Source organism: Melospiza melodia, chromosome 3, assembly GCF_035770615.1.
Source record: "Melospiza melodia melodia isolate bMelMel2 chromosome 3, bMelMel2.pri, whole genome shotgun sequence".
NCBI lineage: Eukaryota > Metazoa > Chordata > Aves > Passeriformes > Passerellidae > Melospiza > Melospiza melodia.
The window spans coordinates 59,606,590-59,631,646 of NC_086196.1; the positions used below are offsets into that span (position 1 = coordinate 59,606,590).

At 36.8% G+C, this 25,057-nt stretch overlaps 1 protein-coding gene across 4 annotated transcripts in view; it reads left to right on the forward strand.

Annotated features, from left to right (window-relative positions):
• Nucleotides 1–25,057, forward strand: part of PLD5 (phospholipase D family member 5) — a 169,903-nt gene that overhangs the window by 84,925 nt on the left and 59,921 nt on the right. For all 4 annotated transcript variants that reach the window (XM_063151942.1, XM_063151945.1, XM_063151943.1 and 1 more), the window contains one exon: nt 20,912–21,080. In XM_063151942.1, the coding sequence (XP_063008012.1) occupies nt 20,912–21,080 (169 nt within the window). The remainder of the gene's footprint in view (nt 1–20,911; nt 21,081–25,057) is intronic.

Sequence of the window (25,057 nt, forward strand, 5' to 3'; positions counted from 1 at the left end):
ACTGTAGGAAAATGTGCTGTGACCGCTGCTCGCACCAGCAATGAGTTGGGGCTCCTTGTCTCCATCTCCACCCTTTGGGTGCTTATTTCTTGTCTCTGAGTCTCTCTCTGCTGGGGTATTGCTAATTATCTGAATCTGGAATTACCATGTTTGAATGCAGCAACTCCTGAGTTGAAAGTTGAAAATACTGCTGCAAGTCTGTACTGGAGTAAAGATTCTGATTGGTCTCTCATTTGAAGAGAGAGTCTACATCGCAAACTACTTCTAAATTAATCTAAGACACCTATGTTACCAAGTGTTTTCATTGTTTGAAGAGTTAATCTCTTAAATTTACTTTTTTCCCCTGCATCCACAAATTTACCTTATTTTGAATACTTAGCTGCTGCTTTTTGGGGGATTTTTTTATTAACATGAGAGTGAAATGAATACTTTTAATAACAGCGTTTTTCTCATGAAGACTAAAATTCAGTTTAATTTAGGATTTATTGAATATGCAAAGCATTTGTCATAAGCTCAGCACTATTTGGAAGTCTCCATTTTAGCATGGCACTAAAGTAGTGCAACAATAACACAAATTTTCCTATTTCATTGATCATTCAGTAGGTTTTTAAAAAACATATCCTATTTGCAGTGAAAAAGAACCAATTTGAGATAATAAGGTAGAAAACATTTTCAAGCTGATGAAACTTTACTCTGCATTTGAAGACAACAGTGGGAACGTGATTTTCATTACAGATGCCATTATTTTGTGTATGACAACTAACTAGCAGCAAAAAAGCTTCTGCTAATGCTTAGCAGTATCTTGCTGAAACATTGCAGTAATTTTCTTTTATTCACATGTGTTCATTCATGATTTTGTTGCTTCTTGTAGTACAGTAAAGTCCAAACTCCAGGTAGTTAATAATCAGCTATTCAGTTTTTGGGGTTTGTACAAGAAGGTGCTTTGTGTGTGTAGTTTCTCAATTTGGGTGTTGATAATTTTTCACAGAAAAATGTCTTCTGATGTCTTCTACCTACAACATATATTTTTTAAATTATATCCTCATGGAATGCTTGGGAACAAAGGCACTGAAAAACCCTAGGTCAGTCAGTCAGCCAAGTGCAGCTCAATACAGTTTTGATGTGTCACCAACACAGACTTAAACTGATAAAAGGTCCCCATTTTAATTTGTACAGAGCTAGTTGTTTTGAGGGGTGGCACATGGAGGGGAGATGTTCAGCATTTATTATAATGTCAGGAAGGCTTCTTAGTTGTTTTTGTTGTTGATGGAGGCTTTTGTGTTTGTCTGGTTTTTATAACAAACAACTATAGTTCTAATCCTCATTTTAGTTGCTTATTGTATTTTAGTTATTTGACTTGTAGTAGCAAGCTTGCAGTGTTTGATTTTCATACAGTCCCACCCTCATGGGACAGTCTGTTTATGAGCTGAGGAGAAGACAACAATGCCTATTTTTGGTTTTCATATGCTTTGAAGCTGAAGTAATTTCTTTTTCATGAGATCATTCTGTTATGGCTCACTGATATAATTCATAACAACAGTGTAATTACAAGCTATGTGACTATTGCTTCTTGGTTTTGGTAGATGAAATGACAAAATATAATAATGAGTAAATTTTTCATGTTCCCATATTTTAACAAAGATGGATTTACACTTAGCAATGTGATTCTCATGTATTCCAGTTCAGACTCTCTAGGGCTGAAAACCTGGCTAAAACTTCCCTCCATATTATGCAAGATAGGTGGTTATTTTAATTAACTAACGTATTACTTCTTTCACCAAAGCTCTTGAAATTACAATAGCAATGCTGTTATTAAATACAGAATTAAAATTCAGCAATAATGAAGGAGCTAAGGAAGAACTGTCTAGAAGATATATAGAGTTCATAAATGTAAAACAGTATTAGGAGCTTTAGTTGATACTGAAAACTACTTTTCCATATCAGGAGCAGGGGAATAATACATTAAAATGTAAAAACCAAACTAAAATGCTTTATCATTTTTTTCATTTAATTTTAATTTTCCAAAAACACTACACCTGAGTTCTGTTACCTAATTTTTTCTAGATGAAATGTCATATGTTTTTTAAAAGTCAAAGTATAACCTACAATATTTGGAGTAAATTTGATTAAAATATATAAAATCCTTCTTTGGTCTCATGCATGAGGCCTACAGGAAATCTTGCTAAGCATGCTACTTTGAAACGAAGAATTATTGAGATTTCTTTTACATAGAAAAATTATTTTTAAACTGTCCTTTCACTATTTTATTCTGCTGTTCTTGGGTTTTGTAGTATTATGCTATACTCTTAAGTTTTATGTTTGAGACAGCACAGGTGTGCTGTTCCTTTTTGGGGTATCATTAGAGGTTTATTTATTGGAGTCTGAGCAAGTTTAGGGATGTTCATTGTCCATGCCAAGCTGTGCTCATGTGTGTCTAAAAGACAAAACATCACTTTCATGCTACTGAAGACCATCTGTATTTTTTTTTTTACTGGAGTCTATTTGCTACTGAAAGAGTACGGTATTTTTTAAAGTATTTTTTAGACAAAATGTGCCCCTCTGTGTCATGCTGTTCACAGTGCCTCTAACTTGAGTCTGCATCTCATATTTCTCTGCTTTCATTGACGCTGCAGAGTGGAGAGTAACAGGAATAAGCCAAATCCATTTCCAAGTGTCAGCACCTAAAAGGTTGGTCCTAAACTTGAAAGCTTGAATGTATCATGGCAACTGGGAGTGCACATCTGGCTTCTTATGCATTCTGCCTGTGGGGTTTTTTGTGGGGGTGGAAGGGTGTTGACAGTGTTTGATTCAGATCTGTCCTGCTTTCCCTGCTTTTTTTTTTAGTAACCTCCATTGGAATTTATAATTTTGTAGTTTTCATTGATCTTATTGATCAATAGACAATAGTTACATGTTGACCTGTTTTTTGAGTTTTGTATTTACTTTAACTTTGTTCTTCCAGGGATCAAAGTAGTTTCTCAAAGATTTAGTAATTTTCCAGACATGCAGTTATAGACCGATAGCTATTTTTGTGTGTATGTTTGTAAGGTGCCAAAAAGCCCCTTTCTGTTATAAATAGGCTTGTAGTAAAAATTGTATTTTTCTGATTGTATTGGAGCTAGTGGCCAATAAAACAGTGATTTTATTAATCTAGTTACTCTTTGAAGCCAAATAGAAGGAAAAAATATACAGAGTATAAAATAAGAATAATTGAAATTTTTTATATCTGTTCTCTAAGTCACAGTAATGATTGTGTTATTATCCAAGTGCCCAGGATAGATTTTTTTGCCCAGGATAGATAGATTTCTAGAATGAACTTTCAAAACCTGGATAATCAAATAAAGCAGTGAGAATGTGCCAACATAAACTTCTGAAACTGAGTTGGTGAATTAATGTGTATTTGAGAAAGAAAATTGGGAAAGGAAGGTATGTTGCAACATAACTGGGGAGAAAAGGCAAAACCATTTTTTGGCAAAGAGATGTAACTTTTGACAAGCATTCACCATAAAAATTGTGATGAATTCAGTCAATACAGCTAATGGGGGAGAGAGAGCAAATAGGATAAAAGCTGTCCAGTCAAAGGAGTATTGTAAATTATTTATTTCTCATCTCTGCACTACTCAGAACATGTAAAACCCTAATTACCCAAGACTTGGTCATGATACTTTAAAACAAGTCAGTGGAATATTTTTATAAATTTCCCCAGACACAAGAATAAGTCCTGTCCTGAACAACTCTTTCAACTGAATTAGAATATATTCCTTTCAGTATTGTTTTTTGAAGTTTTTACTCCTGTGGCCAAGAAGTTTTTCACCATTTGATAATGCCAGAATGAGACCAGACAATCAATATACAGTGGTGGGTTGGCCTTGGCTGGATTCCAGGTGCCCACCAAGGATACTTTATCACTTGTCTCTTCAGCTGGGTGGGGAAGAGAGAATGAGAATGTAACACTCATGGGTAAAATAAGGACAGGGAGAGATCACTCACTGGTTACTGCCAGGGGCAAAACTGACCCTACTTGGGGGAATCAGTTTGATTTATCGCTAATCAAATCAAAGTAAGATAATGAGAAACAAACCCAAAATTTAAGAATGCCTTTCCCCCACCTCTCTCTTGTTCTCAGGCTCACCTTCACTCCCAGGTTCCCTACCTCCTTCATCCCAATGATGCTGGAGAGTGGGAAAGGGCTGTGGCCAGCTCATCCCACATTATCTCTGTCACTCATTCTTCCTCAGGGGGAGCACTCCTCACACTCTTCCCCTTCTCCAGTGAGGGTCCCGTTGGGTCACAAGTCCTGCCAGCAAACCTGTTCCAGCATGGAGCTCCTCTTTCCACAGGTTCACAGGTCCTGCAAGGAGCCAGCTCCACAGGGTAACAACCTCCTTCAGGCACATCCACCTGCTTTTCCCTAAGGTCCTCCATGGGCTGCAGGGCGACAGCGGCTGGGGAATCTCACCTGTGGTGCCTGGAGCACCTCCTCCCACTTTATCTCCACTGACACTAGTGCCCGCTGGGCTATTTGTCTCACATAGTCTCACTCCTTTCCCCAGCTGCAATTCCTCTTGCACTTGTTTTTGCCCCCCTTCTTAACTGTGTTATCCTGAGGTGTAACCACCATTGCCTTGCCTAGTGTTGGATGCATCTTGGAGCTGGCTGGCATTGGTTCCACATCCCAAACCACACCTTGTGTACTGAAATGCAAACTTTGCAGAAATTAGGAGCTAAGCACAGAGTATAATCTATGTTGTTGGTTGTTTTTTTGTTTTTGTTTAATCTATTAAAAAATTGCTCTAATGAAAAATGTATCCCAACTAGGCAATATTTCTTGTACTCTGCATTTCTAACACTGCTGCCTTTTTAGCAGAGTTCTCCATCTTTTCCTTCAGCAAAATTGGGTTTCACTATTAAAATACTCGTCTGGGCAATTACTCATCTGGGAAATATGCTCAGATAAAACCAACCAGAGCTCACACCACTGAGCTCATGACCTCTCCTTACCAGGTGAGGATGTTTATGCCTGTCTTTAGAGAGTGAGCAGTAGCTGGAAAGCAGATGAGCTGAGCTGTAAGCTTTTCTTTGCTTCTCCCCTTTTGGATGGGTGTTTTAATCACTGTATCAGGGATGTAGCCAGGTGTGTGGGTTGTGGTGTGTTTTGTGCTGTCTGTGGAAACTGTGGGTAGGAAATAATGCAGAGGTCACAGGACCTGTCGAATGAACAGCTGTGTAAAGAGAAAGTGAGTGATTTATTAAATTTTGTGTGTGTGGGCCCACTGATGAGGCTGCTCCTAAGTGGATCCTGTCTCCTACAGCAGATATTACACAGCCTCAACTGTTTTTTTTTCTACAATGCTTTTGATTATCAATAACCATTTAAACTAGATTGTTAAAAGCATTCACTTGCAACTTTAATTCCTTGCAAACTGAACATTTGTAATCCTTCTACATACTAATTATTCATTCTTTTTTTTTGTATACATAAAATAATGAGGCACATAAAATTGCTGGGCCAGAATTAACTAAAGTTGATTATTAATGAGATCAAACAGACAGTTAATGGATTTGAAAAGTGAACTACTACAGAATTCTTTATGTATATTTCCTGGAGTTTATTTAAAATTAGGAAGTTAGTGCTAAGTTCTGTTCCAAAGGAAATGTTAGGCATTTTGTTATTCACTTTAGGGAGCCTAGATTTTAATTTGTTTTGCTTCATCACAGTCCACCATCTGCCTCCTCAGGTGAGGGACACATGAGGGATCTGTGAACATTTTCCATAAACAGTTGGCTTGCACCTGGGAGGGCTGAAGGAAACCTATCATTTTTGTGAGAAGTTTTTGTTTGCCAATGGACAAATAGGAGAGACAAAGAGGTGATACTGTGTTACCATTTTTCTTTCTCCCATCACAATTCCTATAAAGTTTTTTAGAGTCTTTTGTTCTCTGTGGTTTTGGCTCCATTTCTATCTTTGGAGCATCAGAAAGGAGGGCTTTGTTTTGAAGCTGCTGTGCAGGTTATCAGTAATTAGTGTTATTTATTGGTAGTCACTGAGACCAAGGGACAGAGACATGCTTTGAGATGTTTTTCCTGCCATAGCATCTCCCTTGATATGCATAGTTTGATTAAAGAGTGTCATCAAAATTCTTCCTTCAGGACAGATATTATTAAAAAATTTATAATCAGTTATAACTGAAGTAGCACCTCACAGAAACAAAACTCCCCTGCTCCTTCTCAGCCCTGAGTTTTCTCTGGGTTTGGGAACAGAGATCTGAAGTCTTCAGAACAATATCCTCTTTCTAAAACATCATCTTCCATAGTGGGAGACTGGGAAAGTATCTTCAAAAGATTGTGTGACAGGGTAGGCATCTGCTCTGAATTGTAGGTTATTTGTTATGGCTCCAGGTATTTTTACCAGTAAGGCCTAGGAACAATAAATTAGTCCATTTGTAACCTATTATTTTTATCTGTCCTTTCATCTATCTTTCTATCTTGACATAGTCCTAATATGTCAATATGCAATGTATTCTTGTCCAGGATGTGTTCGATACTGCACAAAACCAGGAATGACACTATCTATAGCTGACAGTGTATGGCCTTGAACTTGTGAGAATGTTGGATGTAATAACCTGTCATTGTATCTCTAAAGTATCCACCAGAGGAATTATGCTAGAGTGAATGTAGCTCCTGAGAAGATTGACATGGAGCAAGGCAATTCCTATCTCAAAATGTTGAGTTTTCATCAGATGTTTCTATTTGAGAGTGGAAAAGTAAAATTTCAGCAATGTAGACTTGTCAGTCTTTATTCTTTGAGTAAGCATGGATAAATTGTTTACTAGAAGAAACTACAGCACACAGCTTATGAGAAGTATTAGAGACAGAATAAGAAGAGAATAAGTGGTACTTTATTCTATATGGGTACTGCAGGCAGTCCTGCTGAACTTGCCTTTAGTTGTCTTAACTGAGAAACTTTAGGTCCACAAAATACCAGAAATGGCAAAGTTAAATAATACTGAGGGGTTTTTATAGGGAAAGGATTAGTCTGAGTAATGAGTAACCAATAAATGTGGAGGTTTTTTTCTCTTTTTGAATCAAGGTAAGATGTTGTCATATCTAATCACTTTGTATTAGGCAAAATAATAGGACATTTTGTGTTCCTCTGATCTTGAACCTATTTTTATGTAGATATTTCTAGTTGTGAATGTCCAAATTAATTTATAAACACAAATGCTGGACTAGAGTATGTTAGGGAATATTTCTGCTTTGCTAGTTAGTGTTCCTATTCAAGTTCCTTTGAAATAAGCTTTATTTTTGGTTTTATGTATCAACCTTTCTTGTCTTACAGTTGGTTTTGTTCTGTAATAATTTAATTAATCAGCTTCATACATCTCATTCTCTGTCGCAAGTGAATTTTCTACGTCCCATCTGTATTGCTTTAATTTACTGATTATAATTTACTCATTATAATTTATGATTAAGTCAAGAAAAATTCTTTCATCTGTTGTGATGAAAGTCTGGTCTCTTTGGAATAGGTTACTTGAAATGTATGCTTCCCCAGGTAGTGTTTATAAGTTAACATATCTTCTGCTTTAAAAAAAAAAACCCAGCCTGTAAATTTTACTTCAGTGTTATACAATCCTTTAATGCAGATGTTGGGAAGAGGGATTAAAAATTCCCTTTATTTTGTATGAGGTAGGTTCTACCAGACTAACGTATTTCCAGTGATAAGGTAATTGACTACTTTAGCAAGGTAAGGTAGTAGATGTACTCTGTATTAATCTGAGCAAACCTCTTGGTGGGTGGGAAATTACCACAAGGGAGGGCAGCAGTGCTGCTGTAACATCATGAACAGGGAACATACAGCAGCATCTTTTGAGAATCAGTGATGCTCACTGTTGCATATAGGTAAAGCCTTATAAAATTATAAAATAAGGCCCTTGTTACCATTGTACAATCATGGCTCAGGCCTGCTGCTTCAGCTAAGTAGAAGAGGACTCTGGGAAGGTGACTCAGCTGAGAGGTAGAAAACAAGTTATAAAACCATTATGTGTTCTCATTGTGGTGTATGGTAGTTGGTTAGATTATGTTTGTTATGATTTAAAGCTATGTAACTGATAAAGGCCTGACTGCTTTAAAAGGCCTGGATTTTGCAATAAAGCAGCTCTTCTTTGCACTGCCTGGGGACTGCATTGCTCTACGTCTTACAGTTCACTATCAGTACCATTTCATATTCTAATGAGCGTATTTTTTGCTCAAGGATAAGGATGAGAAATATTGTGACTTTTTGGAAGAATTTGGGAGTTCAGGATAATATCATAGAAGGCAAGAGGTGATCTTATGGTCTGGAGTTATAGAAAAGTCACTTTATACTGCAAAAGCACAAAATCATTCATTTGCAGATGAAAAGCAAGAATGGGGATTAGAACAAGGCATCTTACTTTATTATTGACACAGATTCTTGGACTTTTCATATACTGGGATTGAATGAAGAGCCTTACTTGATTTCTTGGGTTGCTGGAAATTGCTGCAAACATTAACCTTTATCATAGGATCTTGTTCTTAAATTTAATTTTTTCTCCATTGTGAGAGTGTTAAATATCAAAAGAGATACACCCAGAGAGGATTGTGTAATCTCCATCCTTGGAGATTCGGAAAACTTTACCAGACAAAATGATGAACACCCTGTTCTAAGAGGACCTGCTTTGAGCAGGAGGTTGGCTGAATGACCTCCAGGGGTATCATCTAACCTGAATTATTTAATAATCCTATCTGCTGTTTTATTTGCTGGATTACCAGTTGGAGCTCATTATTCTCTTCTGCAGTGGTATTCTTCCTTATAGCCATGTGAGCTTTTTATGTGAATTCTTGGAGGAGTGTTTGCCTTCCCTGCAATTCAGTATGACGGAGCTAATTCTGGCAGTCGGTAATCTCCTGTTAAGGATTAATCCCAGATCTTTTCAGCACAATTTCTTAATGTTTTGGGGTTTTTTTCCTGCAGATCCCATCATGCAATTTCTTATTGCATGGACTGGGTTAACACCTCAAAGTAGTTCTTCACAGATTGTCTGTATTTTTACCTTCTTTTTGTTGTCCCTGCTTAACAACATGTCTCCTGTTTCATATTTTGTGGAGTTTATCAATCCTGAAGTTCTGAGGTTAGTCTGATCTTGAATTAGATGAAAATAATAATAAACATTCTCAGAAGCAACTTGGAGGAAAAGCTACTTCATGAGTCAGCTGTTTTATTGGAACATGTTGCTTACAGTTTTAAAACAGGGCTGTAGAAAGATTTTTTTCTTATGCCTGTTACACATCTCAGCATCATCTGGCTTTAGTTGTGTTACTTCTTTAGTTTCGAAATCTTTTTGCTTTATTTTTCTCTTTGAACTTTACAAACTACAGCAGTCATGCAGAAGCAGGAAATGACAATAGTAGGGAATGGCAGCTGACTGTAGAGCCTCCTGAAGATACATTTCCCTACAGAGATCATTAGAATTAAATTTGAACAACAAATAATTTTTTTTCTGAAGGCAGAAAATAATAGAATGATCAAAAAATGCCCTTTTGTCATACTGAGAATAGAAAAACACTTTATTCAAATTGTTGAATTTGAAAATTCATCTTTTGGTTTCTCATGGGGATATAAGTACCACTTTGGTTAACAGCTCAATTTTTGTGACTCCCAAGAAGTAGTCCATCTGACATTTTACTAGATTTTACATCTTTATGCTGCCTAAGGGAAACAATTCCTTAGGGAAACATTAATAAAAAGAGATAGGATTGCTTAGAGGTAGATGCAATGCTATTTATATCTGGCAAGAAAAGTGCCAAGTATTTAATGCCATTTTGAAAGGCATCAATAAGTTTTAATCTGGAATATTGTGTGTAAGTGACCATCAGTAATCAAGAAGGTGGAACTCGGGCTTAGTAGGAGAAGGTTCTAGAAGTGGAAAGTTGCTTTAATGAGAAAGATGCTAAAAGCACTTGGCTGTGCAGGGTGAAAGCTAAAAAGCGAAATTATTGTTATCTTTGAAAATAGCACAGGAGAGAGAAATACAGAGTGGGATCTCAGTTATTGAGGATAGAAGCTAGAACAGGTAAAAGGATATCAAATGAGGTAGGTTTCTGCCTAGGAAAGCAGCAAGATAAAAATATTCCAGTGTGACAAGCAGTGGTAAAAACTCTTGCTTGTCCTATTATCTTTTTCTTATCTGCATGCCAAGGTCACGGAGTCAATCCCTGTAGAGGCCATTCACTTAAAGTGTTGCACTTGATGGTCCTTGTGGGTCCCAAACAACTCAGAATATTCTGTAATTCTGTGATAATTTAAGAATGAAAGCATATGAAACATTGCCCAAAATAGCAAGGAGAGAGACTTGGTCACCCAGGAAATCTTCTCCATTTGAATTTGGAATAACTTCTTCAGGTCCTACACATGGTCCACAGGTTCCATTTTTAAAGCGATGTATTTGGTTTTGTATTTGCTACAACTAAAGGAAAGTTGCAGGAAACTTCCAAAGAGTTATCATTAGAAATAGTAACTAGAAGTCTTAGTTGTTACTACTGTGCTTCTTGTAATTAGAAAGCTGCCAAGTTATCTGCAAACCTCCTTAAAAAAAAACAAAATGAAAGAAAAACCCATACTCAAAAACCTGTCACCCAAAACAGTCAGCCAGATTAAACTTGTGTGAAGTATCTTGTAATGTTTATTGTAAGCAGAGTTTTTCAGAGAGCCTTGCTGCTTCTTTCTAATGTAGTAATTCTTAGGAATTTGCCAAAAAACTCATCCTACTTTGTCACTACTGCTTGAGTAAAAAGAAGTGCCACTAAAAAGAGCTTTCAGTCTACCTGGACAAATCAGATATGGTGGAGAAACAGAATAGAATGCACAGAAAGAGTGGTCAGATACTGGAATAATTTACCCAGTGAGGTGGTAGAGGCATCATCCCTTGAAGAATTCAAAAAAAGACTGGATGTGGCACTTGCTGCCATGATCTAGTTGAACAGTTAGAACATCGGCTGGACTAGATGATCTTATAGGTCTCTTCCAGTCTTGAAATTCTGTGATTCTGTGATTCTGTGATCTGTTCTGGAGATTTAGTGACAGTATTATGTTTTCTGCCAATTAAATAATTTGGAAGAAATTTATTGAGAGGAAGTCTAACTAGATGGAGCAAAAACAACGGAGGTCATCTAGGGTTTAATACACAGAGGGAGGCAAGGAGAGGAGGAGCCATGAGAGTGGTAGAGCTCAAAACAGGGCACATCTAGAGCAAATGATGGTGGAAAAAATAAAGCTGGCACATGGTTGGAGCAAGCTTTTTGAATGCAGAGAATGCCCAGGAAAAAAATACAACAGTAGACCTATTGTCTTTAGAAAACCCAATGATCCCCACAAAAGGACTTTGCTGATTCCATTCTGGCTTCCTCCCAGCATTTCTTTTCTCAAGAATAAGAAGAAAAAAGTCTCACAAGAATGAACAGTTCATTCAAAGGGATGCATTTTGAGCACTTACCAACAAAGTTTAAATTTCATTTTATAAAACATCATCACAATGAAGGATAACCATGAGAGAAATTGCCTTTGTTCCCTCTCAGAAAGTGCTCCACAAGGAGCTGGAATGAATAAGCATCTGGGGACAAAAATGAGGGAATTGATGAGAAATTTGGGAGCTAAAGAATGAAATAGTCATAGAGAAGCTGGTTAAGCTACTTGAAGTTTGATAGAGCAGATCTGAGCTCCTGAAGTGCTGCTGTGACCCCACATAAATTTCAGTCATATGCAAAATTGATATGACAGCCTTCGTTGGTGATGCATTTTTTTAATAAGACCAAAATGCAAGCTGTTTTCCCTCTGTTGTTTTTGAACACTGTTGTGAAATCCCAGTCTGAAAGGAAGTTGTTCTGGCACGTGATAGGGTGCTGAAGAGTTTTGTAGCACATTTTAGACATGATGAGGACAGGGGTGTATCAGAGACAAGTTTTTGAGCTTCTTGTCATGATTCGTCATAGTCTAACAATAGCCTAATGGAAGTGCCTTACAGAAGGCCCAAATATATACGAGGAACAGATGGCAGTTTCTGTTCTTAGTCTGCGTCCATTAAATAGATTTCACACATATCCCCAAGGCTTGTATCTGTTGTGCATAAAGAGAGCCATGAGCAGAGCACTGCAGTGTTTGACCTCTGTATTGTGCCTTCTTGTATGTGAAATTCAGCTACAGCATGCTCTGAAATGAATGATTAGTGTCTAGAGATACTGTTGCTTTCTTTGATATAAAAGTGCCTTGGTGTTTCATTTGAAAAAAATTTTGAGTAACTCAAACATGAGATTGTGAAATAAGAATTGTTTGAACACAAGATTTACTTGAACCTTAAGAATTTTTTTTTTCTGATTAAAATATAGGCATTATTCCATTTTAAAAGGGTGCAAATCAAAGCTCTGACAGCAACCGAAGAATAGCATGAATCCAGAAATGTGGTGTATGCTGCCTTTTCCATTGATTTGATGAATTTTGAAAGGTCAAATTCCATCAGAACATGGGGAAAGTGTGATGATGGCTGTGCCAGTTTGGTTCAAATAATGTCTTTTTGACATTTCTTGTGGCCTTATCAAACATTCCACTTTTCATTATGGTGTTTAGTAAATGTACTAATCTTTGTGCTGAACTTTTAGGTAAGTATGAAAGTTGTGGTATGCTTCAGCTCTGATTACTGATGAAACAGCACAGTGGGGCTTCAAGAACTGCCAACACAGGCTGGATTTAGACAGTAACGATCAAGTGCTCATCAGTTCCTGCCAGATTCACCTGAAGTTAAATTATTAGATGCAACATCTGAATGTTTCCTAAAATGGAAATCCATTCTGTGTCTTAGAAATTCAAATGTAGTTGTCACTATTGCAGCACTAGTTATCACTGTAACAAGTAATTCTTCCCTCATGGGATAAGGCACTGATTCTCATAGGTGAGGATGGGAAAGCTAGGACAATAAAGCGTAGTGTTGGAATAGTGTAGTGATTTTCCAGTCAAACCAGCCTTAACTAAGTCTGTGGTTAATCTGTTGTTAATTTCAGGTATTGAGTAATGTTATTCTTCATTAATTTATATACAGAATTGAAATTTAAGATCAACAATAGATCTGTATTATATAGGTTTTAGCTTTATTATATTTTTACACTTCTCTTTATTAAATGTAGCTATGGCTGCTTCTGTTTTGATGGCTTGGCTGCTCAGCTTCATAATGTAATTTTCCTTAGCTGGTGTAAAAAAAATTCTATCCAAGCCATAAACAATGCAATATTTATAATTATTCCATAAAATATTTCTATGTTCTGACATACTAGGTCTTTATCTGTTTGATCTGTATATATATAAATGGTTACAGAAGGTATAAAAGAGGATAAATTTTTCTGAGATTTGTATTTTCAGGACCTGTGAAAAACTTCTTTTACAACAATTGTATTTCTACATCTTTGTGTCAACATTTAGAGAGCAAGGGGCAGTTGGTAAGGATTATTTTGGTATGCACCTGGATATGTAAAAGTGTAGGGAAAAGATAAGTATTGAGTGGACTGTTCTACATAATTCACAAGAAGTCCTAAGTCTGCACAAACCATATGAAAAGTCCTAAGGCTACTTAAGGCTCTGTGGTCATTGTACTTTATTTATATGTTTTTTTGAACTGAGGCAAGTATCAGTCATGTTAGTAACATAAATGAAGGCCTTTAATGTTTGCTATTCATTCTTTCTTGTGCTCCTTTTTCATTTGATACTTTATATGACTGCTATCTAGGTTCCAGTATTAAAATGATTTTGGCAGGCTAGATCAGCTAAGGTTCAGATTTGCTTTGACTCCAGGGAAATACTGTCCCTAGTAGGGTGAAGTGACATTGTGAAACATCTGGTCAATTCTTTCCCTCTTTTGCACGCAGTTTTGCCTTTGGGAACTGAAAGCTGCATCTGAAATGCAACTGTGAAAATTTCATTTTATCACCTAAAATGTGTTTAATTAGAAATCATTCACAGGTTTAAACCTTAGATGACTGGTGAATTTGTATAGTGGATCTTTCTTTTAAAACTTCTGTGCTTACGGTGTGTTACAACACAGCTACTGTGTTATTCATCACAGAAGGATTTTATTATTTGTACGTTCTTCTGAAGATGATGGTATCAGAGGGAGGGTATCATCCTTTTTGCACATCCATGGGACAATCCAAAGAGAAGAAGTGTTCCAGGAGTGCTTCTAGTTATTTGTTCTATAGAGCTACAGAATTGAATCTAATCTTTAAGTGGTAAAAACCAATATTGTTCCACTGACATAAGTGCTGACTGAAAATCTTATTTTCTATATTGTATCAAGCAAGAATGCGGGACATGAAATCCGCCAGGATTAATAGATGTGCTGTGCGTGTCCACATGCTGTATTTGTCTTCCAGACATCGTGATGAGTGGGCACAAAAACAATTATGTGGGCACAGCAGTAACAGAGTGATCTTCAAGTTGATTACAAACAATATAAAAAGGCCTAAGTGGTGAGAAGTTTAAAATATGATTTGAAATATGGATATCATACTTCAATTGCTTCTGTGGACCAGTAAGAAAAAAAAGAAGCTAAGTGCAAAGAAGAGGCAGCTGTAGAAGGGGAGAGTATAACATCTAATTACAGGAATTAACTGGTGTGCTTAGGCTGGACTTCAGTGAATACTTGAAGTTGGCAAGGCTTTTTATTCTCACTCTTGTGCCACAGCCACTTTCTGCAGCTGCATGTTTAAGAGGATCAAGCCTGTGTCTTCTGAGTTCAGTCATTTTTGTGGTGTAAGGTGCTGGGACCCTTTCTTATGTCAGGGTGCCCTGGTGCCACGCTAGCCCACGTGAGCAGTGTGAGTGAGGAGTCACTGACTGGTTCCTGTGACACAGAGCAGAAACCCAGAAGCAGTGTGTCCTCTTTGGCTTGAGGCAGCAGAGTCTTTTATTTTAAACATCACTCTAGTCTGCTCTACCACATACTTGGAAATGTTCAAATGAAACTTTGTACCTTGCATGTCTGCAGAAAAATATACTTAATGTAATATCATAAACATGAATTTATCCTCATTCACCGCAGATCTAATTCAAAGAATAATCTTGAACCAAGCATTCATCATCCCAAGATTTTGTCTCTGGACATCAAGGTCTTCATGACTAAAATTCAAAAAGCAGACAAGTAAATGCCATCAAAGAGTTTTCATAGTGTGCATGTGCTCAGGCACTTGCACACATACAAATGCATACTAACACACACATGCGTGCCTCACCTGTTGAGACTGTCAGTGTTAGAGGACTGTTACAGAACTTGTGATGTGTTCTCAGATGCTAATAGTCCAGGTACTTTTGAGCACTGAGCTTGAGCTCACAGCCCATTGTAAATTCTATTTTAGCTGCTTTGCATTTCACTTCTAGCTCTGATGTTCTGTCTTGAGTTCCTTATAATGCGTCAAATGCGTTTTATTTAAAATTGAAATTCATAGCATAACTATATGATAGCACATTTTGTAACTTCCCATACTGGAAGAATTAGATGTAATTAATTACAAAGTAAATATTATATGCAATGCAAACTTTGATTTTACTTTACTGGATATACCATGTAATTATCCAAATATACTGGATACCTTTATGCTTCAGTTCTGGTCTCAAAGCAGACTTATTGCAGTTGATCTTCCAAATCATTACCACTGTCTTTAAGTAGAGTATCCAAATACAGTTGTGCTATACTCTTCCTATTTTTTTCAGATATTTTCTCTGTGAACCCAGAAAACAGTGTTTGTTTCACGTTTTTGAAATTGTAACTGTACCCTGTCTAGAAGGGCATTTCTTAATCTCTTTCAGAATCAAGATCTGGAGCTGTGGTTGGGAGAGAAGGTGATCTTAGCCAGGATGACAGCTAATGATTAAATCTGTGGGGGAAGAGTGGTAGAAGGGATGAAGAGTGGTAGAAGTGATGAAGAAGGATGTGGAGGGTTTAAAAGAGACCTGGTGAAAGCTTTAATTGAATAAGAGAAAGATGGTAGATATAATAAACATTAAGATTCTGGTGTTATAAGTGGAACTGGAACTCTGTGAGTAGATGTGGTCCTTCAGACCAGGGGATGGTAATTCCAGGGCTTCTGGGTTAAGAAGGAAAGAAAAAGGGGTCACAAGAGGGTATCTTTAAATAGGACTATAGTGTAGGAGCAGAACTCGCATACCTTTCTCAAAGATCTTCCCTTTTTTTTTTTTTTGTCTCCCTTGTCTGAAATAGAGCAGCCTTATGTCAAAGCCTTTTTTCATCTTTTGGGGTTTTTTGCCTCATACAAGTTATTGCAGTGTTTTCTTACTAAGTTTCTTTGCTTTAATGGTGAGTAAATTCAGATGATATCGGGATGCTTAAGTGCATGTCCTGGGTTTTCTTTAGTGGATGGCTGTGGATTGAGATAAACCAGAGTGAATAATGTTCCAGAGTTTGTTGTTTTAATATGGTGTGAACCATAAAAAATGTTTCATTTATACTAGTGAATTTTCAGAGCTAAATTTTCTGACAGAACTGTAAATTTCTGTGAATAGCCCCAGATTTTTTCAAGAGACAGACATATAGCATCTGTCTATTTTCACTATCCTAGCCCTCTCTACTTTAATTAACCCATGTGCTAAATTAAGAACCCCTGTTTCCTTCTGAGGAGCAAATTGGTGTGACATCAGTAACAAACCTTCTTGCTTTCTGACCAAAGAACTGTCAAAGATGAACAAGAATCCTTAACCAAGTATAGAATTCACTTGGAATTGCTAAATGCAAGCCATAGCTGAGCTCAGAAGAGTCTTATTATTGAGGTCATGGTCTGTTCTGTGGTAGGCACTAAATACCATTCTATTGCGCCATTTCTGTCAGCTGAGAGGAGCTTGGATCTCACTCTGACCCTTGTCTCTCTGTCCAACTTCACACAAATTGGGTAACATTACTTTCTCAGTCTGTTTGAGGTAGTTTTGAGGATATTCAGCCATAAAACTGAAGACACAAGCCTATGTTGGCATTGTCAGATGAAATAGAGCATCAGGGAATCAGAGCGGGAAAGGAGATCTTCATTCAACAGGTGTAAGGTTATATGCTAATGATTTTGAGGATAGCAAAAATCTGTTTTAATCACCATGGTACATTTATGTTTTGCTTCGTTAATATGCCATTTTTGCAGAATAAATTATGTCACTATGTCTAACTTTCCTCAAGGTCTGTGAGTGACCTTCTCTCCTGGAAGTTTTTGTAATACCACATTTGAAGAACCTCTTTGTGGGTCATATTGGAACAAAACTGAAAGCTAAATTTAGCTTTTATTGATGGGACTGGGGCTTGCAAACTCAAATTTTTGCACAGAAGTTTTACTGAAACTCATCTTGACTAAGCACTGGAACTTTGCTATTGTGCCAGACAAAAGGAGAATATTATAAAGGCAAAATCACTTAGTATAAAATCTTGCTGCTTGGCTTTTTGTATTACTTCTGAGCTTGGTATTGGGTTTTCACATTGGAAGTTTATGGCAGAATCAATTCATTATTAAAGAGAAATCTACACTCTGAAAAGAATATTTTAACTAATCCCTTAGCTAGATAAAATATCTTTTTCTTTTTTTTTTTTTTTTCTTTCATTTTTGCTAAAGAACGCAAAGTAGAATCATAGAATATGGTGAGTTGGAAAGGCCCCATCAGGAACATTGAGTCCAGCTCCTGGCCCTGCACAGGACATCCCAGGAATCACATCATGTTCCTGAGAACATTGTCCAAACCCTTCTTGGACTCAGGCTTGGTGCTGTGACCATTTCCCTGTACTTGCTATTTGGTAAAACGTAAGAGTAGGAAAAATATTACCAGATAGTGTCTTTTCTGAATAGCAGTTTTGTTAACTGGAATGCATTTGGCATCTAATGGACAACCAAACTCAAATTATACAATAGCAGAGCTGTGCAGTCATTTGTGTTATTTAGTGCTGATCTCATAGCCTAGTGAATGCTACGCAGATTTAGCAGTTGGGAGATGTTCTTCCAGTGAAGAGCAAGTTTATTTCAATAGTCAGGACAAATTTCCTTGCCAAGAGGCACCTTGTCCTTGGCAAGGGTCCTTTTAGGAGGAGTTTAATTCCTTATTGCCCAGTAAATTTTCGTTGTTACTTTCTTTGAAAAAGTAAAAAGTTTTAACACATGAGGAAGAGCCAAACTTTTATGAATATCTTGATGGTATCTGTAATAAAATGTATGTGACCAGCAATGACCCACAACTCTTCCTTCATTATAGCTCAGTGCACACCTAAATAATGTAAAGTCAGAAATAAACATGTATATGTTTGTCTGGGTCAGGTCTGTCATCTCAGATATGATGAGTTTTGGGTTTGAATATATTGGAAATATGCAAAAACCTGACTGGATAATGTCCTGATCGACCTGCTGGCATTGGCCCTCCTTTGACAAGGACATGACCTCCAGATCATCTTAGCCCTTCTGAGGCAGGGTTAGGTTTTTGGGGGCTCTCAACTTGCCAGAGAAAGAGACAGGAGAAGTGAAAGTCAAGCTAATGTTTTCCAGTGAGACACAAGTTCAGTTCAGCCTGTAGGAAACACTACTTAAAACCACTGGAAGTGACTGTGACAGATTCAGTCCTATCAGTTGTTTTGTGGGCTCCTGTGTAATTGATTTGTGTGGCTTCCAATAGAAAACGCTGTGTATGTCAGGCAATATTCTAACTCTGGAAAATTTTGGTCACTACTTGTTCAAGGGAGTGATGCACACTTTTAAATTCTAGCTAAATCAGAACTGCATTTGACATATTTTTTTTAATTATTTGGTATTAAGAACGTATTTGAGGCATATTCAAAATAACTCTTTACTGTATCTAGATGTGATTGAGTTGGGGATGGAAGATTTCAGAAAGAGGTGCATTCATTTCTGATGTTTGCAACTGGATTATGAGGGTGGTTTTGTGTCCTTGTAGTCTCAGCTTTAATTTCTTGCTCTTTGAAGGTGGCCATCCTACAACTCTCCATAAAGAAGTTCTGGAAACATGGGCATGCTAAGAGCTGCGATATGATTTGTAATTCAAACTATTAAAAAAGAACAAGTCAGGCTTTTGAGGGATCTAACCAAAGTTTTATGATGTTCTATAAACGTAAGGATTTTTGGCAAAAGTTAGCCTTAACCTAAAGTGTTAGAGTAAAATAGTTTATTTTTAATTGTTTTAAAAAGGGCACTTAATTTTTAGAGCACTGAAACTTTTATTTCAGAAAGTTTGTAAACAAGGTAGGTGGAATGTTTTAGAATAAAATATTCTTTAAAGACATTTAAAAATCTAGTTGTTTTTTTAACATTTTCCAGCTTGTTTGCTGATTTCCAACTCCATTACTGCAATGTAGCTAAGTTAAATGTTAATAAATAGAATAGTGTGTTCAAAGTAAGTTGTGGAGAGTGTCATTGGTAATTGCAGCTTAGTGATACCTGCATTGTTGACAGATTTGGAAGGGTAAGAGAACATACTGGAGGAGTTGTGTCTGTTCTGGTTTGGGTGGTGGGATTTTTTGCCAGGCCAGGAAATTGAGTGTGATAATGACCATGGGTTTACTTTATCACAATTCTTGCTGGGTTTTCTTAACATTGCTTAAGAGTACCAATCTGCAGTCTTTTAATGGGTTCACTTTACAAACATGCTTGATATTGTGAAATAGCTCTAAAAGTTGCCATGTGAACCCTCTAGGATGAACTGAATTAATAGTATATACTGCACTAATCTGAGAGTCAAAACATGTACGAATCTTTTTTACCCTGGAATTTTGTAATAATGATTTACTTAAAGTTTACAAATTTTATTCATATTACTGGAGTTGATAATTAACACTATTGACAAGTACAAAACCAGTGTGGAAATGCTTGATGTACTTGTATATAAGAGAGGAGTGTTCTCTGAGTTCCTATTACAGCTTTCCTACATCTGGTTTGTATCATTCGCAGTAGAAGTGGCAGATGTTTGAGGCATTTATATGAAAATTTATTCTCTTTACCTAAAGACAGAATTGAAGAACTTGTTTGACTTTATTTAATTTTAAAATTCCTCTACTGAGTATAGAGAGAAGCTTTACCTTTTGCCATTTAAGGAAATCTAGCAGTGAGGTGCTGAATGAAATGCATAATTTCATTCTCCTGAAGCAGAGGAGTGTGTTTTGAGCTGTTTGCTGCAATGCTTGTTTGGCTTCCTGGGTGTGATTGTATCCATATGAATTTGTGTACTCTAATTTGAAAATGTTTTGAATACTGTAGACAGTAAGATCAAAGAGCTTTCCAAAAAGAGCAAGAAACTAAAAGGTCATAATTCTTTTTTTAACCACTGGGTCCCAGTTAGACCCTTACACAGGTAAACAAAAGCAGAAAAATCAGGTAGCTTAGAGCAGTTGGAAAGGGAGAATTCATATTTAGAGATGTCCATGTAATAAAATGTCAGCTGTAAAAGCAGACCTAAGAGAATGCCAGGGAGTGTACATCTTGTCAAATTCCTTAGAGAGAAGAAAATATATTCAGAGATAAGAGCCGCAAAGCAAGAGGAGGTTGTTACACTCATCCTATGCTCACCTTAAGGACTGGTTCCCACTGACTACCTTTTCCCTGTGTAAGCTAATTTTGCAGAGCTTTGAAAGCTTGATTGGCTTTGCTGCATTCGCAGTAGGTCACTTCTGCATTTCATTGTTCTGGGAGGTGTGGAGCATGACAGTCAGATGCTTCAGAGAGAGTTACAGGGTGGCAAACTGCTGAGAGCCTCTGGGAGCAGATGTTGAACACCAGGCCCAAAAGCTGAAGTTCTTTACAATTTGGAGCCTTCTAATAAAGAAAAGTGCTTTTGTTAAGTGGTTATTTTTTCCTTATCTATTCTCAGGGTTGCTCTCGTGGAAAATATTCCTGAAGGGATCAACTATTCAGACAGTGCACCATCCCATTTGTCTCTTTTCCAAGGCTGGATGAATTTGCTTAATATGGCTGAAAAGTCTGTTGACATAGTATCTTCCCAGTGGGACCTCAATCACAGTCATCCATCAGCATGCCAGGTATGTTCTAGCCTAACAAAAGAGTGGGACCTTAACAGTCTGTTCTTGTTGTCAAACTTAATTTTACAGAACTAAAACCCTCCCCTGTAGCAGAACTATTTGTTTGGGTAGTCTAAAAATAATTTTCTTATGGGGATTTTCCTGCCAATACAAAAGTTTCTAAGAGCAGTGATGTGCTTGGACTAGACAACATTCAACATGTACTTAGAGCACTTCCATCTTAGGAAAGAAAGACATTGTGTAACCTTAAGAAAGCTGTCAAGTTGTATCTATATTAGCACATCTACCTATTTGATAATATTCATACGTCTATACAATTATTTTCTATTTGGTGCTACTGATGAAATAAAATGCAAGCATATGAATTAATTCTCCAGACAAATAGATGGGTAGAATTACACTTACAAAGAACAATATCGTATCAGATGATTCATAGGTTTTTGAAATTAATCTTGGGAGGGAGCAGTGTTCAAGATTTCTGCAATTAAAACAGCATGACAAATCATAAATCACAGTGAATAAGGCAGACGTGCATTGCAGTGATGCTGTGCCAACAAACACTTCATTCTTGAGAGCAATCCTCTTAGAAATATGGTCAGGAAAGGTTTCCATTTAGCATCATTTGTGAAACTAAGATATCAAAGAAGGGATAGGCTGAGAGTATCTCCTCTTTTCCACTGGATAGATGGTTTGCTGAAAGGAGCCACTCAGCTGACATGAAATGGTGCTAAAATGACAGTCAGGTAACTGTAATGAAACAACTCTGTTACACCATGGCATAAACTCTTTGCTTTTTTTTCTAGTTCTGTTTTTGTGGTGCAGTGAAAAATGCCTTTTGGTAGATGATAGGCAAATCCTGGTATTCTGAACAACTATATTCTGCTTATTTTGAAATAGACAGTAGCCCAGTTGAGCAGCATACATTAACTTTTCTTCAGAAAAAGTTTGCTGCATGTCCATTTAGAGTACTGAAAATATAAGATGAGCAGATGAATAGAAAATGTAATGCAAATCCTACATTTCAGGATGCTTATAAATATTGGAATGTGATTTGTGAATAAATTTATGTGGAATATCAAAATATTGACTTTTTCACAATGTAATTGTGCAGCTAAGCTTTATTTAAATGTATTGCCTATGTAGCTTCAATTCCATGTACTGTCATTCAAGCAGATGAATTCAAGGAGATAAGGCCTTAGATGTTTCTAGGATGTGCATGAATTGATATGTGCATGAATCTTTCAAAAATATTTTGTCTGAAAAAAATTTAGCATGTCATTTGCTTCGAAACTGGCAGAGCCTAACAAATCCCAAACAGAGGATATAAAATAGCAAAATTGAAATTGAGATTCCAGTAGTTAAGCATCAAATCCATTCCCTTTTCCACATTCGCATTGCAAAGTAAAAACTGTAAGATACCTTTCAGCAGGGAAAGGAAGGAGAGAAGTCTAAGAAGTGGATTTGGTCTTTTGTCCTCAAATGCACAGTTAAAGCCAGAAAAATGAAACATTTTTCATAATACTCTATTCTAGCTATCTTTTTCTGCCTGCTAGTAGTCTTACAAAAATGAGTAATTACTTCTGTTTAAAGGCTATTAATATTCCAGTCATTTTCTCATTTGTACAGCAGCGTGGGCTGAACAGCTGATAGATCTTTCTGTCAAGCTTGTCTATTCATGCTAAAACACTATATTGTTATTGGCCAGTCTGATTGCTAAAAAATTGCCAAGAGGCAGTGTTTCTTAGCAGATTGCTGTCCCAAAGAATGTACACAAAGCTCACTCTGTGAAAGGGAAGGGAGAAAACTTGTATCATTGCATCTGCTTTCTCCACTCAGTGAAGTGGAAGTGAAATTTCAGAGAAGTTTCAATAACTATAATCTGGTAATTGTTTGAAGAATAAGTCCAATGCCCTCAAGTCTTTACAATTTGAGTTTGGGGAAATTTGCCCAGCATAGCAGAAGCGTTATGAAAGGTAAGGGGATGAGATACAAAACTCCCAGGTAGTAGAGTGCTTAGTGAATGAGTTCTAGTTGTTCCTTGAAAGAGTCTTGTTTTTTAGAAATTAAGGACATAACCATTTTCCATATGGACCCACATCCTGCTATATAATTAGCAATTTCCATTTTATGAATATTCAAGTCATATTGGAGAGCAAGGTTCTCCACAAGAGCACTTGAACAGACATGGGTTTTTGAAGGAGAAAAGCAGAGTTGGCTAGATTACTTTTTCTCAGTTAGTTACAAGTTTTAATTACATTCTCCATATACATCTGTGTATTCCCATGCATAGATGAGTGAGTACATGTACACACACATATTAGCAATATACATATTGAAGAAAAATACAGCAGGAAATTCTGCAACTTTGAATGCACACATACATATATATGCCAATATATGTGTCATCTTTATGTATACATATTGTCTGTCTTGTCCAAATGTATACTGGATATACATTTGCATATATAAAATTGCAGAACTTCCTGCTGTATTTTTCTGTATTTTTGTTTGTGGCTACATTACCTGGTGTCCTTGACTCTTGCTTGTCTGTGTTTTTTTTTGTTATAAATCTAAATAAACATTCATTGCCAACTGAGCTGTCCAGGTCACAACAGCCGTGCTCAGTCATCTGAGATGATGAGTTTTGCTAAATTGGATTCTCTAAAGACAGACACATGATGAGACAGTGTTTCTGTTGTACAACAGATAAAGCAGTCAAATAAACAAATATTTGCTTGGCAAAATAGTGAGTTCTTTCTAGGCTGCTTATCTCATTCAGAAGAAATCCACATTTTGGCAAGTTTCTCTTCTCATATGTGTGTTTTCAAATAGCAGGCTAGTTGTCATGTAGTTGTCATTGAGTTTTTCGTCGAATGTGAGTATGTGGCTCTTCCTGTGGTAATCTATGTTTAGAGATAGTAGAGGAAAATGGAGACTTCTTTTTGAGGATGGTTTTTGATTCATTTTCAGTGCCAAGAGAGAGGTGAATACGAGATCATGCCAGTTCACAGTTTTCACAGTTCATTTCCTCTGGGTCGTCTTATGTTTTGAAACTTTAATTTAGAATGACCTTTTAGATTTCCAGCAAGTCCTTCACAAACTTCAGTTTGTTTTTCACAAATCAGAATCAATGCCATCATGGCTTATTGGTATTGCCATGAGTATGACACAGTTGGCCCTGGATGGATATTTGGATAAACATAAGATGATATGGGGTAGATCTGCATCTGATTTTTACAAGTATCACATAAAAAATAGATACTTCTGATTTTATTCACCAACCTACTGTGCATCTCCCATATGGCTTGGTGGGAGAAGTCCCCCATCCATCTGATACTCTGTTTCATGTAAGGCAGCTGTCCAGCTTTGTAATGAGTCTCTGGTGAGAAGTCATGAGTCACTCGCACATGCATTGCCCAAGGAGCTTAAGTGATTTGTTTGGTAGAACAAATGTTAGTGCAAGGGCTTAAGTTCCCTTCCTTGAAAATTATTTAAAAATGCAAATAAATACAAAGAAGAGATATCTCCCAGTCTAGCAGCTCCCAGTGGAAATTTGATGGGATCTGCTATAGAGATCCATAAGCTTATCTTTACATAAACATCTCTCCTCTTCAGGTGGTGGCATTTTCCTGGTACTGACTGAAAATAAATTCAATAAAAGGAGGGTTTTTAAAATGAAAGCATATTCCTTTCCTTTGCATTTGCTGTTTGGTTAGAAGAATTGAGGAAAGCATTTGAGTTTCTTTGTTCTGTATTAAATACCAGCTGTAAAAGTTAGGATTTCTTGATTTATTTGCTCTGTTGGTTTCTGCCAGCATGCTATGACTTTTAGTGATGTTTTAGAAATATACCCAGGGGCTTGATTATGGGAAAACTTGGGAAAAATAGTAGAAATATATACATAAAACCAGAAGAAAAGTCTATGAGATAACCAGGCTTTTTCTGTGGGATTAAAAAGATAAGCATTTTATAAACTG